Raw genomic sequence first — 19,319 nt, forward strand, 5'->3', positions numbered from 1 at the left:
TAATCACCACATTTAGTATTAGTTTCAACAAAGTAAATGTTTCTTTTAAGTTTTAAATACCTAAAAACCTGATATTTTTTTTGACTCTCTTAGGTAGGAATATTAGATGAATGATTCTCAGTTTCAGAGTTGTCTGCCTGTGTTGCTTTAATGATATGAAGCAGACATTTTTCTGTCTATGGCCAGCTAATCTCTGCTTTCTCTGTCCCATTCTGCCTCCATCTTTTTAGCTCACATCAATCTTTTACACTGTATCTCATATGTAACACTCCCTCTCCCTCTGTCTCTTCCATCCTTTAGGCTCTAACAGGATGTAAAGCCCTAAAATCTTTGCTTTAGAATGAAAAGCTATGAAAAGTCTTCCTTAGCCATCTGTCCTTGCACAACCCATCTTCTAATAAATCTGCGTTCTCCTCTAATTTATTTGCTCGCAGTTACCCTAGTTAATATTACGCTATGAGCCAACAGTTTAGGGCTCTATTAGTGCCCTCTATGCAGCTGTAATATAGCAAAAACCACACCCACTGTTACTAACCCTGCTAAGAGAGAAGGTACAAAGAAGGGGAATGGTTGGCGAATGATTCCAATAAAGTTAAAAAACAATCCACTGGACTTTGTTTCCAAGTGTGAATACGTTTAGCTTCCCATACAGGAAGCTTTTTCAGTTCAAAGCTTTGATTTCTATTAACTATATACCTTATTTTAATTGCCTACTTATAAAAATACCAAAAAATAATATTTTGAAAAGTGATGCTATTAAAAATTTCTTAATGATGGTTTTCGATGTATTTCCTCCTCTAAATGTTAGCACACTGATTTATTTTTTTTTGTTAGTAAACTAAGTGTTTTGTGTTATTTTTTTTCTTTTTCTCTTTAATACTATCCATCTTTTCTTCAGAGAGAATGCAGCACTTATAATTTGATGAGCAGTTGTATTTGAAGGAGAAGGTGGTTAACTAATTTAGGTAAAAGCTTGATTTGATAAATTATTCAAAACAAGTTCCAGAAATTTCCCGGGGTCAACCTGATAATAACAAGAGCTTGACATTTAATTGTATTTAATATATAATCGCAATAAAACAAAAGATGCAATCAATTTTGGAAACATTTATCAAGAGTATGGGAGTGACTTTCTCCCTCCAGCCCTTTGGATGGCGGTATGGTGCTTATAGAAGATTTGCTGCCACACAGAAAAGAATAGAGAGTTGCAGCTAGTGTCCAGATCAATGAAAGTTTTAAACACAAGATCAAGATCATGAAAATTATGAAACTCTGGAGTAAAACGTTTTCATGCTTCTGGTCAGTGCACAACATGAATGTAAAATCACAATTGCCATATTGGTTAAAAAAATCGCCATACTGATTTTTGCTAAAAAAGTTCAGCCTTAATAAAAAACCAAGCAAAAACTCTCCTATTCAAATCCAACCCAGTCTGAACATTTAAAGCGCTATAGACATCCCAAGGATAATCTTGATAAAGAATAGAAAGCAAATAGAGGGTTTTATCTTTAAAGATTAAACAGCTATAGTTTAGTGTATACGGTACTTTTAACATATCTACTTAATCAAAAAGTCTTAGGCCCAGTCTTATTTCTCTCACTTGCACTCGGTTTTGAGCTATCATGTATAAGGTTAGTGTGTCCCAATAATTTTAAGAGCTAGGGGGAAGTGCCATTCAACCCTTAAAATGATCCCTTCAGACCAAGGGAGGTCAAGAGCTGACTTGCTGAATGAAGTGGCTTTCCAGAACTCATTTAGTGAAAGGAAGAATGTCGTCCGGCTGTGGAAAAGCACTGCACAAATGCAAATATATTTTTACAATTAACCATGCATTTAAAAATATGTTGGGATATCTTAGTTAGACTTAAAGTGGGATGATTGGGCTCCACGGGGTCAGCAGGATCTAGTTCACGATAGGTCCGATTGGGGGACTCGGGATTTCGGCCAGCGTCTCTCAGGTTGGAACAGCCGGATTTGCCGTGGGCTGGATCGCACTGGCTGCGTGGGGATTGAGTGTCGCCCCATGATTATGCATAACAGCTTTTAACAAAATCACCTTATCACCATTTCTATCTTCACGTGTGGAATGCCCCGGTCACTAGAACAGCATAGATGGTATAACGTTATACATAAATGTCATTTCACTTGTTTACTGCACAGCGCACACACGGTAACTCTCATAAGGCATGATATTTCATGTTTATGAGTAATGTCTCCTTAGTTCCTGGGCCAATCCATATGACAAAAAAAAGAAAAAGCATTCTAGAACGTCAACACAACCTATTGTCTTAATAAATTATTCAGCAAATGGTAAATGGATTAATAAGGGCAAAATAGCATCAGCGCCATCTGTATTTTTTTAAGACAGAGAAACCTTTTTACCTTATTTATTGAGCCTTTTCGAAGTTATCCTATATCCTGGTGCAATGTAGCAGACTGTGCTCTCACACACTGACTGTACACACACAAAAAATTTACTTATTTGCTTACACAAAGTTAAATACACAAAGTTAAATACAAAAGTTAAATACAAAGTTAAATACAGATCAGCTTTAGTATCAAGTCAAATATTTTCGGAACCATTTTCTTCCAGAAAATCTATTTGTTTTATTATTTGTACAGACATCTGCATTTGTTTTTCAGTGACTTCTCAACCCATAAAATAAAAATTTTCAGATAAAATGAGTAGTTATGTAACAAAGAAATAACATCAATCAAGGGAAGAAAAAAAGAGGGGATTTGACAGACATTTTATCAGGTTTCCATGTAGATATTGTAGAAACTGGAATCAAAGGTAGTGTACTGTATTTTAAATGCTTCTCTCAATTATGCAAAGTAATCGGACTGCAGTGGTAAATGCTGGATAAACCAAGCAAGGCAAGGCACGTCAAGGCAAGGCAATTTTATTTGTATAGTACAATTCAGTACATGGACAATTCTAACTGATTTATATAATCTTCATATATAAAATTTATATGAATTAAATAATTAAATGGGAGAAAAATAAAAGCAGAATAAAAGCGAAAACATTTGTAAAACAAATAAATCAATTGGACCACAAAAAAAGCAGAACAAAAGCAACTAAAAAAGAAAAACATTTTAAAGAAAGTAAAACAGTTGGATCAAAAGTTTAAATTAATACCCCAGTTAGCAGTTTAACTTCAACAGTCAAAGGCAGCTCTAAACAAATAGGTTTTTAACTTTGACTTAAAAGAACTCAGGCTTTCAGAACGTTTACCGTCTTCTGAAAGTTTATTCCAGGTCAATGGAGCATAGGAGGGAAGTGGCGGCCTATTGGTTAGGGCATAGGGCTTGGAATCCTGAGGTTCTGAGTTTGAACCCCACTCCCACAGACTGCCACTCTGAGCAAGACCCTCAACCCCCGATTGCTGCCCGGGCTCCCTGCAATGGCAGCCCACTGCTCCCCCTAATTTCTCCATCATGAGATCAACAAAGTTAATTTATTATTTAGGAACTAAATGCTACTTCTCCATGTTTGGTTCTAGTACTGGGTGTACAGAGTAGGTTGGAACTAGAAGAACTGGGTGGTCTGGGAGGTTGATACACTGACAAATTAGTTATGTATTGAGGTGCTGATCCATTCAGTTATTTATAGACTAATCGAAGGATTTTAAAGTCTATTCTCTGAGCTACAGGGAGCCAGTGGAAGGACTTTTGATGTGTTCTACTTCCTTAGTTCTATTGAGAACAGCTGTTATTGGATCAGCTGCAGCTTTCTGATTAGCTTTTTTGCCAAAGCTTTGAAGACCCTGTTGGAGTTATCAATTCTACTAAAGATACATGCATGAATGAGCTTTTCTACATCCTGCTTGGACATTCATATTTTAGTTCTGAAAATGTTATTCAGCAGATATAAGGCTGACAGAGCAACTGCCTTTATGTGCCTCTGAAGGTACAGGCCTCTCCATCATGACACCAAGATTTTGGCCATAATCAATTCAGTATCACTTCACTTTAAAACTCTAAATCTTTCTTTAGGAACATATTAGAATGGTAATTATCCTACAGCTAAAAGTCAAGCATAATATTAGAAACTGGATAACTTCTACTGCTCTTTTTATTCCATGTAATGAGATGTTCCAAGAACTTAAGTCACTCTGAATTTAGTCGTCTACTTTAAAATGTTTATTTTACTTTATAAGGTTGTAATCTATAAATAAGCCTGGCATATCAATCAAGCATTTATTTTAAAAAGATCTAAATTACTTCAAAAATCTTATGCTAGGACCATAAAAGGATTTAAAATTATCCTCTAGCTGTTTTCAATATGATTTCAGTAATTGTCTTATATTTGTTTGTATGTATTTGCAGTGAAATCAGTATCATATTATGTACTAAGCTAAATGTTTGTTTTTATTCACTGTTTTTCACAAATAAACCATAATTTATGTTCTCTCTGTTGTATTTTTGTAACCAGTCCACAGACCTAAAGGTGGTTTAATCCTGTACCTAATACAGCCTCTGTCCATCTAGTCAGAAATGACTCTTGTATTAGACATTACTTTGTCAAAAACTCAATAGGATGTGAAATTTATATTCCGTCAAAACTAGTAAAGATCTTTTGTTTGTGCATTTTACAGGTTTTAGTATTTTTAAAGTTCATGTATCAGTAAACACTGGTTTAAAGCATTTCATATATGTCACCATTGAGTTATTTGTATCACATAGAGCAAAGAGACCCAACTCAAAGGTGCACCTGAATGAATAATTTATTAAGTGAACTTTGAACTCTTAAAGTTCCTTTCATGAGCAGATTTACCTTGAAAATAGCAAATAAAAAGCAATACACTTATTCTTTAAAAAAATAAAATGAAAATCAACATTAAAACATTTAAAAATGACAATATTAATCATAGGTTTATACAGTATATGTTTTGTACCTAATTTTCTTTTTATCTGAAAATTTTGGTTTTCCAAATTTAACACCTTTATGGTTTTAGGGTAAATAGATAAGTTGACGAGTAAAAGGGACATTACTCAACTTTGTATATGCCACAGTTTATTAAAGACGGAAACTATAACAGCTCAGCAGCTATCAGATTTGGGGATTTTTTTGAACCTTTCTTGCCATTATAATCACGGGACATGGTTGGTGAGATAAGCTTGGGTTCTTGTCCGGCATTTTACGTCACAGTTCCAGTTACAAAGACAACTGTAGATAAGATGTTTAGGTGATCAGAGGTTTTCTTATCCCCATTTCCTGACTATTGAATATAAACACGTTTATATTATTTAAATGAGAAACACTTCCTCTTTGCATTTTGAATAGTGGTTAACAAAGGTGGCCAGCTGTCTCACACTGTGTTTATACCGCAAGGAAACAGTAAGTCATGGTTCACCTTGGTTAACTAATAAAAATCTGCTTTCATTAGATTAAAAGGCTTTGAAATATCATTTAATAGCTCCTCTCTGCCTGCTCAGTGGCTCAAGTTGGGGCTGCTACCCACTGCACCACTGAGCCTTGCAGCAAGAAGGTTCTGGGTTCGATTGCCAGCCGAGGATCTTTCTGCATGGAGTTTGCATGTTCTCCCTGAGCATGCGTGGGTTCTCTCTGGGTACTCCGGCTTCCTCCCACAGTCCAAAAACATAACTGTTAGGTTAATTGGCTTCTCTAAATTGTCGTTAGGTGTGAGTGTGTGCATGTATGGTTGTTTGTCCTGTTCGTCTCTCTGTTGCCCTGCGATGGACCTGTCCAGGGTGTACCCCACCTTTCGCCCATTGACTGCTGGAAATGGGCACCAGCACCCCCCGCGACCCCACTTGGGACAAGCATGTCAACTCTTCTCTGCATTTTTCTTATTCAGGGTCCTTGACTATGGTCCTTTAAAGCATTATGGTGCCTTACAGTATGTTATGGATCATGGCTCTGTAAAAGGTCCTTGTGTAGGACTGAATAATGCTGTTGTTTTGTTCTCCCTTTATACAAGGAAAAGAAGAATTGAGAAAACTCTACTTCCTGACCATAAAGTGCTAGGAGAAGTGCTGTGGAGTGGGAGGAAAGGATGTTATGGGATTACTTCTTGGCAGTTGGCATCACTTGGCATTACGGAAAGAGACGGGGCCGGCAGTGATGCACATTGCATAAACCTTGGACCTAGAGTCTATTTAGATTGAGCATTTAACCTTCCATGCTCATTTTTGGGGGTTTAGAGGAAGTCAGAGAAAATACATGTACAGTATGCACTGGGAGAGAATGCCCCATCCTTGACAGCCATTTGTTTCAAATATAAACCTATTTTATAAATTATAATATTGCTGTGATTAATATAATTTCAATAAACCCACCCACTAAGTAAAACATGTTTAATAGACAAATTACACTCAGACTGATGTTTTTAAGCCTTTCAAGAAGAAGACTTTTAAGATTAGCATATTACATCAGGTCAATAAAAAAGTGCTTTGATACTAAATTGTTAGCTTAATGAAAAGTATATTTAACACCTACTTTTTTTTAAATAAATGGTACTTTGAACCAGCACCCCTTGCGACCCTGCTTGGGATAAGTGTGACGGAAAATGGATGGATGGATTTTACTTTGAATCTGACAAGCAATTCTAATGTGAATTCCTCCTACTGATGGTGATCAGAGGGCTCGGTGGCACCAGTGTAAGGCAGCTTCACTTTTGTCAGTGTGCCCCAGGTTATCTGTAGCTGTAATGTAGTTTGCCACCATCAGTGTGTGTGTGAATAGGTGAATGACTGAATGTAGAGTAAAGTGCTTTGGTGTAGTCCTCTGACTTCAAAAAAGTGCTATATAAGTACAGGCCATTTACTATTTGCCATCCTCTAATGTATTTATTTGTTGTGGCGCTCATCCAGTGACCACTTGAGCCACCTCCCTGCATTGGCAGAAAAAAATTAGGTGGATTTGTTGTATCATCAAAAGTTGTTTCCTCTTGTATATTTCTCTGTTCTGCTAAGTCTGGGGAAGTGAGTGCTGGCCTGCGAACAGTCAAACATGATATGAGTCATGCATGTCATATCTTTATGTTAGCTACTGTAATGTTTGTCATCTTGTCCATGTAGCTTTAAAAATTAGTTTTTATTTTCACTATCCATTAACAGTCATTTATGTGCTTAAGTATATTCTGCTCACAGTCAATGTGAGAAAATAGCTTTGGCTTAAGTGTGTTTATTTCTGTGTTCTTGTGAAGGTGACGGAGATATTGAAAACATAAAAGGAAATGTTCAGTGTTTCTGTTATGCTAATGAAGCTTCTACACCTAACCTTTTTCAGTGTTTGGAGAATTTATCTGAAAACACCAGAAAAGTCACATAAATTTGAAAGCACCGTCTACACTCTTTAAAATCTGATTGGTTCATTTCTAGTTCAATGGGGACTCTCTTGCTGTGAGTGTGTGTGTGGTGTGTCTGTTGGACAGTCACACATCAACTTCCTCTGCATCCACGTGTGTTGAGGCAAGCTCATACAGAGAGTTAGTTCTGCTTCTAAAAGAGCACATGCCCACAATGTCTGCTGTATAGCTTTTCTTGACTTCAGGTTCTTGGTGTAGTCCTGTAACTGCTGCCGGCAATGAGTTTCAGGAGCAAAATCACCTTCAGGAGGAAAATAAAATCCAAACGAGCGCGAGCGGATTTCAGCCGCCTCAGCATTGTATGTATTTGTTTTTCTACTTAACGTATCAATCTTCTTTACTGTAGTTGAGATGAGTAACTATTATGTGCCAGTGGTTGACCACCAATTATTTATAAAATATATACTTTTGTGATTTACACTCATTAGATAATTGTACCCTCTAAATAAAAACCTATCTTTGACCATGCTAAGTTTGCTTTGTAAAAAAAAAAAACGTGCTGGCATTCCTTTGTTTTTCCTTCATAGACATGCTTGTAACTGTTTCATTATTGTCAAGGTGAGTCAATTAAAATAAGACTTTACTCTTAATCTCCTGCTGAATATAACATTACATGTTTATGCAGTTCAAATATTCAATGGATTCATTAGTTGGTAGCATTCAGTCGAATATACTAAAGGTTCAGCGGTCTTTTGTTGATAACCAAGATTAAGTAATTTTAAAGAAATTATGACAATCCTAAATTAGATTTCTTTGCGGTAACCAGTTGTGTGCCCTTTTTGTGACATAAAGTATGCTGAGTTTTAATGGAGAAACTTGCTATAATAATTGCCTTTGAATAGACCTAAAACCGTACTTCCTTCAGTCTGTCTTAATGTGTTTCACTTTTGTGCCAAAGGGGCCTATAGAAACAATGAAGCTGTTGAGTGTATCTGTGAAGCCCAGACTGCGTTATTGCTGTGAACTGAACTAGCGATCATAACTTCCTCTGGGTTTCTGACCACAACCTGCTACGCCTCTCGCTCTGCTGTTGTTGCTCAGGGCTGCTTCTCTCTGAGTGACAGAAGCTGCTGTCCTCTGATCTAAACATTTTTATATTGCTCTTTTAAAAAGGTCTTACATTCTGTGGGGTGGTTTAACATTTTATCTGAGCAAAGGCTAATATTGCAGCTGAAAACAGTTCTAAGTGTTGAGTTGCTGTTTCTTAATGTTGGATGAATAAATGAAAATACGCCTTCTATTATATTAAGAACTGCAATTAAACTTTTTATGTTGATTTAATCAAAATGAGAAACTACAAAAATGTGTGATGCAATGTTGCCAATCATCTTGTTTGCTTTGAAGCATCACAGTGTTCACACTGGGGTGTGTCAAAGCTGCACTTTAGCAGCGGCTCCACTTCCTCTGAAACTTATTTAAGGTTTCTGTGATGTCATGGTAAAACACCTAAAGTTCATGGCTATTAGCAATGCTTACTTATTTGTCCATTAGGGGTAAATCCCACCACTTATTTGTTCGTTGGGGGTAAATCCCACCACTTATTTGTTTTATCCCTTGTCCTGTTGTTCTTTACACTCTAAAAGAAGTGTCTGAAAAAAAAAAATCACTTGACAAGAGATTGCATTTTATTGCTGTTTTTTTTTCAGTCTGTTTGATGCATCACTCTGAAAGTTCAAATTAGAGAATAACTTAAGATGCCAATATAATTTAAACAGTAAAAGAATGTTTTTAATGATTGTTTGCTGCAGAAATATACCTTATTTCCATGACAAGGTTTGTGAGGCCTTTCAAAAAATGTTTATGAACTTGGTTGAACCTTTTCTGCTGGTCATCACTAAATATATTATCTGCTTTGACTATAAGAATGCATTGCACTTAAACAATTTGCAAGTATATACTGATGCCCAATCAGTTTTCTGAGGTATTGAGACAGCATCTGCTGATTGAAATTATGAAAAGGTTTCTATACTCTGATGTTTCAATACGTAGTTCTGTTTTACATAGTGTCCTGTTCTTTTTTACATTTTTTTTTGTACTGTGCCATGCCAACATATTTATGTCTCTTGAACTTTTTTACATTTTTTCTTATTAAAGTTTAAAACGATCATGTATTACATTAGGACTTAATGTAATTGACCAATAGAGAGGAGCATATAATATTGAGATGGAAAATAAAGTATGATTTTTTTTTTTTTCTGTGTGATTTAAAATTTGAATACTGTGGCACACATTTGTATTGAGCTCAGTTGAGTGAATGAAGAACCTTGTTTTGTTGCAATAACTACTGCAAGCCTTTTGGGGTGTGTCTAGTTTTCTTTTCCTAGTGTATATAATTGATTTACACATTTCTATTGTTGTTCTGACTGTACATGTAAGATTGTTGTCCTAGCGGAAGGTGAGCCTCCACTCCAGTCTTTTTGCCGCTGCTTATGTTTTTTAATTTATTTTATTTAGGTTTTTTTTTTTTTAGATTTTACAGCACTAGTGGCTTGTTGTAATGGACAGTAGGCTGACAGGAAAGGGGGTATGAGAGAGGGGGAGAGATATGCGGGAAAGGACCACACTAAGGCCTCCATACATGGGTCGTGTGCGGTAACCACTGCGCCACCAAAGCACGCCCGCCGCTGTTTATCTTTGATCTTTAGACTAGCCTTCATTTAGCTTCTTTTAGCATTTATTCTAACCAGTTTCTTGTCTCTGCAAAGAAAAAAAGCGATCCTACAGCATGAGGCTGCCCTTAGCAAAGTCTCTAAAATTGCTTAGGGATATCAATGTATCTATAGTCCTTCCAAACCAGCCATTAATGCTCAGTTTTATTCCATTAGCCATGAACTTCTCACCTTATGTTCTTTCAACTTGAGAAACTGATGCAGTAAAAGAGACCTTCACATTGTTTGTAAAGTGCTTTTTAGGAAGCAGCAGTGGCTTATCTACAGTTAATGTCGATGTCTATCTGCCTTGGTGTTGTGTTAATAATGATTTCCCTTTTCAAAACCAACATACTATTAAACATAGCCACAAGTTAGTCCATATTACAATTATGTGCAATGATTTATAAACTTGTAGTCAAGTTATATCACATAACATATGCAACTCTTTCATTTGCTTTGCATTTTATTGTATTTCTATATTGTATTCTAACATATTGGATAGCTATACATCTTTTATAGTCCATAGATCACAAATATAACTTTCAATATTTCTTTTTTTTTTTTTTATGCAGCAGGAGAAGCCAAAGCTGATCGATCCTCTCGACTATGAAGCTGTTGTCTCCGAGCTTTGGGAAGAGCTGAAGGAGGACCCTCTGAGAGACCTGCTCCTTTTTCCAGACAATGATTTCTCGGTAAGCTTGTTTACGATTGTATATGCTTTGGTGAGAGGTTTCATTGGTTTTATTTTTTTGAAGAAATCAACCTTAGATCATATTTGATTTTTTACTATATATACTACTATGTATACCATATACAGTATAACTACTATGTATTTCTACTATATGTTACCTCTAAATTGTACTTTTTCTGTTATTTGTATTAATGGGATGCTTTACTCTAACCTCTGTCTGTTTGATGTTAAAATATTTTTGTTTTTGTTTAACTCAGTATTTCGTACAGCCATTATAGCTTAGCTGTGAAAAGACTTTGTAGAAGGAGTCTATTGTTGAGACGGAGCTTCTGGAAAATATTAAACCTACTCCATAAATAAATCGTTCATTTATTCAAATGTAGCAGTACTACTAAGAATTGCCAGAGAGTTGTGTTTATATAAAGTAATGAAAGCAAAGGAGCCTTGATAGATGGATAATTAAAAAGAAGTGTTCAACATTGTTCAGCTCATTATTAAAGCCAATCATTTACGCACACTAATCCTGCATGCAGAGCATTACTTTTCAATCATTTAAAAGATTAGGCTCTCCTTAGCTCTTTGTTCATTACCACCTTCATTACTATGCCAATGCTTTGCTGCAGATGTGCATTCGCTGCACAATAAAATGGCCTCATTGGCTGCTTTGCTTTTGACCTCAGAACTGAAGCTTTTTTATGACTTTGCTGGTTGCCAGGCTTATTTGGCAGCAAAGTAATCTTCTCTCACTTTCATTCCCACAATGTTCAGTCAGTTTTCTTGCTTATAAGTCGACATGTCCTGCCAGAATATGAATCAATGAGAAGACTTTTAGCTCTGCTGTTTTGCTAAATCACCGGTGAAATAAAAACTGCTGACAGCACAGCATTTAATCAGTCTGTATGTTGGTGCAGATTCATTTTTATTTTATTTTTTGTCCCCATAGGCATTTAAGGCTAAATTCCAACATTTACAATTAAAATTGGTTATTGAGGTCTGCTCAATGATTGCTTATTTTTTATTTTAAAGTTGGGAATATAGCCCTTTATTATTTGCATGGTTTATGAGTTATAGGTATTAGTTTTTTTAGTCTAAGCTCAGAGAGAGTAACATTTTTATGATCAGATTGTAAAGATGCTGATGAGCGTGTGTTAATTTTTCAGTCTCAATATTTCTTTACACTCTGACCTGCTAATAGCAACTTTACCCCACTCCACTCTCCCTCTAAGACATTAAATACAAGATAAGCATATTTTTCCCTTTCCATGCTGTAGTTAATATATGTTAATTTTCAGAATAATTGTATTTTATATATGTTTTATTAAAAGGTTTAGATAAAATTCCTCACTATTTGCTCAAATTGCTTTTAAACCCACTAATCTTATCTTGGTTGTATCATTCCTAATGATACATCACTTTCATGAGGAAACTGGTGTCGTTATGTTCTCAATTATTTGCTAAGTGGTTAAACTGGATCCCTTTTGTAAGTTTTGAGGTTTTACTCCACAAGCCTCTTTAAATAGTTTGTTGGACTTTCTTACGAAAGAACCTGGTGGTTAGTTTTGTCAAAAGCCAGTTAGATGTTAGCCTTTTCAGATTGGTCTCTACTTTTTAGGAGACTGAGATCCAGGCTTTGTGTAGGCCTTTCTAAAATACTGACTATGCTGTATTAAAGCCACTTGCTTACTAATATGATAAAATCCTTAAAGTACTTCTTAATTTTGAAGTCACTTTTGTCGCTAAAATGTCGGCTCATGAATGTGTGGAAATGATCTATCTATTTAATGAAGAGGACCAGTTCCATTTTCCATCTCGCTTTTACCTGCTGGGGTTGCAAGGGGTGGTGGTGCCTATCTCTAGCTGTCTAGCTGGGCGAGAGGGGGGGGTACATTCTGGACAGGTTGCCAGTCTATAGAACAAACAGGACAAACAACCATGCACACACACACACTCACTCGAGAATTTAGAGATGCTAATTAACCCAACAGTCATGTTTTTGAACTCTGAGAGAAGGCCGGAGTACCCGGAGAGAACCCACGCCTGCACAGGGAGAACATGCAAACACCCACACAGCATCATCTTGCTATTCCCATACTAGAGCGGTGTTCTTAGACTTACAACCTTTTCCCTTTTACCTCAAAATGTAATCATTATTTCTATGTTGATCTTATAGTCATGGACTCTTCCTGTGTTTTTCTTTTCAAACAGTGGAACTACACTCTCCTACAAGCTTTTATTACTATATTTATATAGTCTTTTGATGTTGTGTTCCGGATTATTGCGTCTTAGATATTTTACTGTAGAACACGCTGGTCTATGGGCAACAGAACCCATGTCCTTTCATGGGTGGTTTATAAATACTTGAACAGATTAACATAGCCCCTTCACGTATGTAGATATGGTACCCAAGATTCAACATGACTAGTTCAGAGTAACATCAGTTGGTAACTTTCTGTTCTTTCGTGTATACTTACAACTGATTCATAAAAAAGCACAGCTACTGAAAGGGCGTGGTGACCTAGTGGTTAGGGCATTGAGCTTGGTATCCTGAGGTTCTGAGTTTAAGCTCCACTCCCACAGACTGCCACTCTGGGTCCCTGAGCAAGACCCTTAACCCCCATACTGCTCCCCCGGGTGCCGCACAATGACAGCCCACTGCTCCCTAAGGGGATGGGTTACATGGGGAGAGTGAATTGTGTGGGTTTTCTTTTTGAATTTTGTATGGATCAAAAGTTTGAAGTTATGACGAGTTTTAGCTGTATACAATGTAGAAACGGTTGCTGTATTTTTACATTTCAGATGAATGCTAATCACTTCACACCCACATGAGCTAGAATGTAGCTCTTGAGAAGGTCCTGTTCTGCTGTTAGCTGAGATTATAAGGAATAAGGTATATAGAAGTTAATATTGCCTGTTTATAGGTTTATTTTATGATTCAAATTATCTAAATTTTCATCCAAAGCTTTGACTCAGAATGATAATAATCATAGGTCTGTTATTTTCTCTACTGTCAATAAAAAGCTGTCTTAGGCCTTATTCTTATGATTCGGTTGTGATATTATTGGCCATATTAGAGCTGAAGTGAAAACTTCTGGGTTGATCCAAATTACTTATTACATTAGTGGAATATTTTAGAATGCAAACAGTCTGAAACATAGCTGTCAAAAACGCCACCAGCTATTTGATTAAACATCAGAAGTTTGTAATTTGCATCTATCTATCTTTATCTAAAGCAGTTTGGCAGTTATTTTGAGCTAACAGTTTAACTAATTACGTGTGTTTTTTGATAGCTAGTCCGGAGACCACAGCTTTAACCAACAATTTCCTTGCAGCTTGCAAACCACAGCTTTAGAGCAGTTTGTTTAATATAAGTCAAATAGAAGCAGCTTCTTTAGGTGTCATACAATGGTGACATTTTTGAGTGATTTGAAATATCTGCAAAAGATCAAGTCCAAAAAATTTGCTATAACCCTGCATGATTTAGGGATGTAGTGCTGTATTTGAATTATTTTACCAACAACCTTCCTTAGATCTAAAGTTTAAAAAAAAAAGAAAAAAAATATATTTCTACATTTATGCACTATAGTCAGATTTGGTAAAAAGTGTAACCAGCTGATCTGACATAAAGAAAACCAGAAATTGGTATTGGCAAGGAAAAGCCTCATCAATAAATCTGTCCATGTGAGAATTATAGTAACAGAGAGGTAAACATTAATGCAGCAAAGCAAAAACAATAAAGAAAATGTATTATTATATGGCTGCTTTTAGTCATATTACGGTAATATTGTTATGTTGGTTTGGTTGGTTTAAGACAAAAGCTGAATAACTATTTTTGTTTTTTTTCTAATACCACTAGGAGCCAATATCATACGATCTAAAGAAGAATTCCTATTTTTTGGATTAAAAAAAAAGAACCCAGTCTATGTCAAATTACTTTAACTAGTAGAGCATTTTACAAGTAATTCCAACTAAGTAACCAAGGTTTATTTACCTCTTTATCTCTGCAGGTTTCCACGGTGCCTCAAGAGAGACGAACTCTAAAGTCAACGGTCCCTGAGGGGGCAGAACTCCAGGCTGAATGTCTGCTGGTCAGACAGGTTAGATGATCTTAATGTGACAATGTTTTTTGGTTAAATTGAGGAGAAATTAAACATTTTTGACTGTGTAGGTGGAGATTAGATATGTTTTAGGTTTCCTGGGTGATAAAATATTTATATAAATGTGTATAAATATATAAAGGAGAGTAAAACTATGTTGACCAAACAGGCAGGATGTGAAACTTCCCTGCAGTCGGTGTGACTTCCATTGTACTGCACATACCATCTGAAAGTAGTACTTAAACCAGTCAAGCAATCTCTGTCAGTCTAAAGATATCAACAAACATCTGAATATACTTCCCTTTTTTAATTTAAATGCTCTGATGGAAATGAGAAGTTTTCACTTTAAAATCTATCCCTTGAACCCATCTTAACTGTGGGAATATTTTCTCTGCTTTTTGTCCTCAGTTTCCATTGAATTGTTTTTGTTTTGTAAAAACTTAATATGTGTTCTTCATCCTTATCTCCAGGCCTGCAAATATTATAACTCTGAGCTAAATGTGGTCCAGTTCAAATATGATGATTATGCTGGAGACTATCGCCTGCTGCCCAGGTAATGACATCTTTACTGGTCCTGTACTTGTTTTGCATTTTACAGAACAAAAAGGCTATTAGTATTTTAATGAGTTAATTACTAAGCCTATAAAGATGGAGCTTTATAGTTTAGTTTTGCACTTAAATAATAATATCAAGGTTGGTGATGTGGTAAGCTTTTTGAAATATTATCTTCATGTTAAACTTTAGTTTCCTATTTATGACACATGCTAAAAGGTGTCGTTCTGCTCAATAAAAAATATATATATATACAGTATAAATAAAAATAGCCTTCCTATTACATACTACTTTTAAGTTGGCATATTTCTGGGATATCTTTGGGTTACTATTAGACCAGTTTTTTTTTTTTTGTATCAGTCTTAAATACGTATGTATCTAAAAGTACGACAGATTATTAGGGCCAGGCTACAGCTTAATTTTTATTTGAAATGCGACAATAAAGTTATAACATTATGGGAATAAAGTTGTACATATATGAGAATAAATTCATAAAATAATAATAAATTAATTAATAAATTATGAGAATAAAGTTGAAAAATTAGGTGAATGAAGTAATCATACCACAACCCGTTTCAGAAAGAAAGCTTCGAGCTCCGACCAGCATATGGCGGCCGGCCAGCACCACCAAAGAGCAACCTGAGTCCACTTTGACATGCTGCCCAATCTGATGGTGTGCTAAAAGATTTCCTTATTTGTCAAACCGATGTCCAAGTATAACTTCACATGATGCTCGACATTCCTCATTTTAGGGAAGAAAGTGCTTCTTGTAAGAGTTGTCATAAAATACAACTTTATTCTCGTAATATTATGACTTTATTCTCGTAATGTTCTGACTTTATTCACGTTGCAACTTTATTCGCTTAATTTTATGACTTTATTCTCATAATATTATGACTTTATTCTCGTGATTTTGTCACTTTATTCTCATAATATTACGACTTCATTCTCGAATAAAAAAATAAATAAAAATCTCAAGCCTGGTGCTAATACTCCGTCATACTAATGTGATCCTGTGATCAACACATGAACAGGACAAACCACACAAGCACATAATGATTTGAACAAGCACAAAAAACTTACACATTCACAAGATAAGATTCACAAAAGTATTTGTGATGCATACACAATTATATCTTGATTTGTAAACTACAAGTGGTCTTTGAACTTCACCACATTTGTGTCTGGATTGTTGAGGCTCATCTGACATGACTCAGGAATGCATTTTTTTAAACAAGCCATGATTTGCAACCACTTAAATAGCTCTATTGTTTCAGCAAGTGACAAGAACATACACCACATGGACGGTGATTTTGTTATATGGAAGAGTAAGCTGTCGCTGCAGCAATCAGAAAGGGGCGGAGACTGACCACATGGCAGATCCGTACCATATTTGGACGCTATATCCTATTCCAGCTGATGTGTTTCATGTTTTTATTATTGAAAAATCTACCATTGGTCACCATTGTTTCAAGTATTTTAAAGACATTATGTTTTGTACGATTGTATTGAATACACAACAAATCCACATAAAAAACAATAATGTGATGAATAAACAAAGGGTCACTTCTACTGTATATTAATATTAACTCTGGAGTCCTATGGTGCTTGGGATGGTTCATATTATCTTGGTCAGTTTTAAACCTCCCCTCTTTAGACAGACATATGTCAAAATCATATACCCCTAAAGCTATAATATATTAAAATTAATAACCAGATATCGATGCTTCATGTGGTCATTTAGCTATTTTGTTATGTTTCTCCACAGTCACTAAAAATAGACATTAGCTACTGGCAGCAGAGATAATTTTAACTTTACAGCCACCTTAATTAAGTATAATTAAGTATAAAATTAATAATATAAGATACATATTTCATTACTGTAGGACACCATTTAGACTACCCTTTTGAAAATTGTGCCGAGGTCGGTCCAAGCTTGGTAACTGAGATAAATGTTGAGTGTAAATGGCACGCACAACTGAACCGGACCACGCCAGACACAAGCGAACCGCTCTAATATGGTACTAGTTCATTGGTAGGTCTCAGTGCAGTTCAGTTCTGGCTTGGGCTTTCAGATAACAAAGAGCGCATGAGCAGACTAATTTATCTCCTTACAGTCTGCCTCCGTAATCAGGAAATATCAGACATTCATAAAAATACTAACTTCCCTATGCTGCCACATGATTTCCAGTGATGATAGAACAGTGAACAAACTGCTCGGTTTTCTTTTGGTTGATTTTGTTTTTCAATTTCTGTTTTATTTCTGCATGCTTTTTCATTAGTTTTAATGCTGCAATTACAAGAGAGACATTATTTAATGTAAAAAAACAACAATAGTCGAAACAGTTGCAAACACAGTGATAATACAAACTCAATTCAGTTTAGATATCTGCTTGAATATGAATATTGGACTTTATTGACTTGTATTGAAAATCTCAAATATTATTATGCTCCCCTTCCATTTAAAGTTTGTGTAAACCATGAAATAATGATAAACGAGTCGGTTGTTCTCATATTTATTGCTGTTTGAGTAATATCATTTGATCAAGCCTTTTTCAATATGTCTCGCTACAAAAGGAGTAATTGAAGTATGTATGATTTACCCTGATATTGTGTCAGGTCAATATCCATATTCTTCAATACTCAGAGCTGCTATATTTGATGTCGAATTATGAAATCAAAACGTTTTTTTAGGACTTCCCTAGTTAAAGGGTGCATGCAAACTACCAAAAATAAATACCGTATTTTCATGACCATATGGCGCACCGTACTAAAAGGCGCAGTCTCAGTTATGTGTGCCATTACTGTATTTAACACACATAAGGTGCACCGGATTATAGGCTGCGGGTTTTATATACAGGTACATGTCCTCCACTACCTTTAAATACCTCTACTGCGTATTTAAAAATAGAGCGGGAGAAAAACTGAGTATGTTTGTGCTTTATTCATGTATTTATTACAAATTATTAATCAAACCCATCAAAGTCATCATCCTCTGTTTCTGAATTAAACAGCTGCGCTAAATCAGACATGCCAATTTCCCCTTCTTCGCTGTCAGAGTCACTGTCCGTGCCGGGCGGCTCCTCGGAAATAATGCCGGCTTTTGCGAAAGCTCGAACAACAGTGCCAGCTGATACGTTAGCCCAAGCAGCTACAATCCATCCGCAAACTGTGGCGTAACTTGCCTGGCGCTGCCTTCCACTTTTCGTGAAACTGTGGTCTCCGTCTGTCATCCATCGCTCCCAAGCCGCTCGCAGCCTTACTTTGAATGGCCGGTTTACCCCGATCATTTGTTTCACCTTTTTTTTCACATCGGGTGTGAGATGGGCACGCATGGAGTCACAGATTAACAGCGATGGTGATGCGTGGAAAAAACCACCTGGTCTCCTCACATACACTTCCCTCAGCCACTCTTTCATCATCTCCTCATCCATCCAGCCCTTTTCATTTGCCTTAATAACGACTCCAGCTGGAAAAGTCTCTTTAGGCAAAGTTTCTTTGAAAAATCACCATAGTGATTGGTCAGTTTCTGTCCATTTGCGTGGCAGCCAAGCACAACAGTAAACGACGCCTTTTCATACCCCGTTGTGTGTATCGCTACCGTGCTGGTCCCCTTCTTCTCCACCGTGTGATTCACCGGGATGTCGAAAGTGAGCGGCACCTCGTCCACACCCACACTTCCCCCTTTAACGTTCTCATGGTGGTCTCAACAACGTCCGCAGTAACAACACACATAGGGCGCACCGCACTATAGGGCCCGCCGCACATTTTGAGGAAAAAAGACGTCTATATGTGCCTTATAGTCGTGAAAATACGGTAAAAATCTAAATATAAAGGAATTTAAATTATGTTTATTTCATTAGAATCTCATGCCTTCTAATAAATTAATACATTTTTAGTCAATGTGAGTTTGTCAATTGCTCAATAAAAAAAGTCAGATTAAAGGTAGAAATGTCTATTGCTTTGCATTGTAAGAATATGCTATAAAAGTCCA

The 19,319-nt window shown here is 36.1% G+C and overlaps 1 protein-coding gene across 1 annotated transcript in view; it reads left to right on the plus strand.

Annotated features, from left to right (window-relative positions):
- The window catches only part of dock10 (dedicator of cytokinesis 10), a 90,453-nt gene that overhangs the window by 33,677 nt on the left and 37,457 nt on the right, over window positions 1-19,319 (plus strand). The window contains exons 2-4 of the mRNA XM_015377268.1: window positions 10,561-10,680; window positions 14,684-14,773; window positions 15,244-15,326. Of these exons, the coding sequence (XP_015232754.1) occupies window positions 10,561-10,680; window positions 14,684-14,773; window positions 15,244-15,326 (293 nt within the window). The remainder of the gene's footprint in view (window positions 1-10,560; window positions 10,681-14,683; window positions 14,774-15,243; window positions 15,327-19,319) is intronic.

This window comes from Cyprinodon variegatus, unplaced genomic scaffold, assembly GCF_000732505.1.
Source record: "Cyprinodon variegatus isolate N-32 unplaced genomic scaffold, C_variegatus-1.0 Scaffold150, whole genome shotgun sequence".
In the NCBI taxonomy this organism is placed as follows: domain Eukaryota; kingdom Metazoa; phylum Chordata; class Actinopteri; order Cyprinodontiformes; family Cyprinodontidae; genus Cyprinodon; species Cyprinodon variegatus.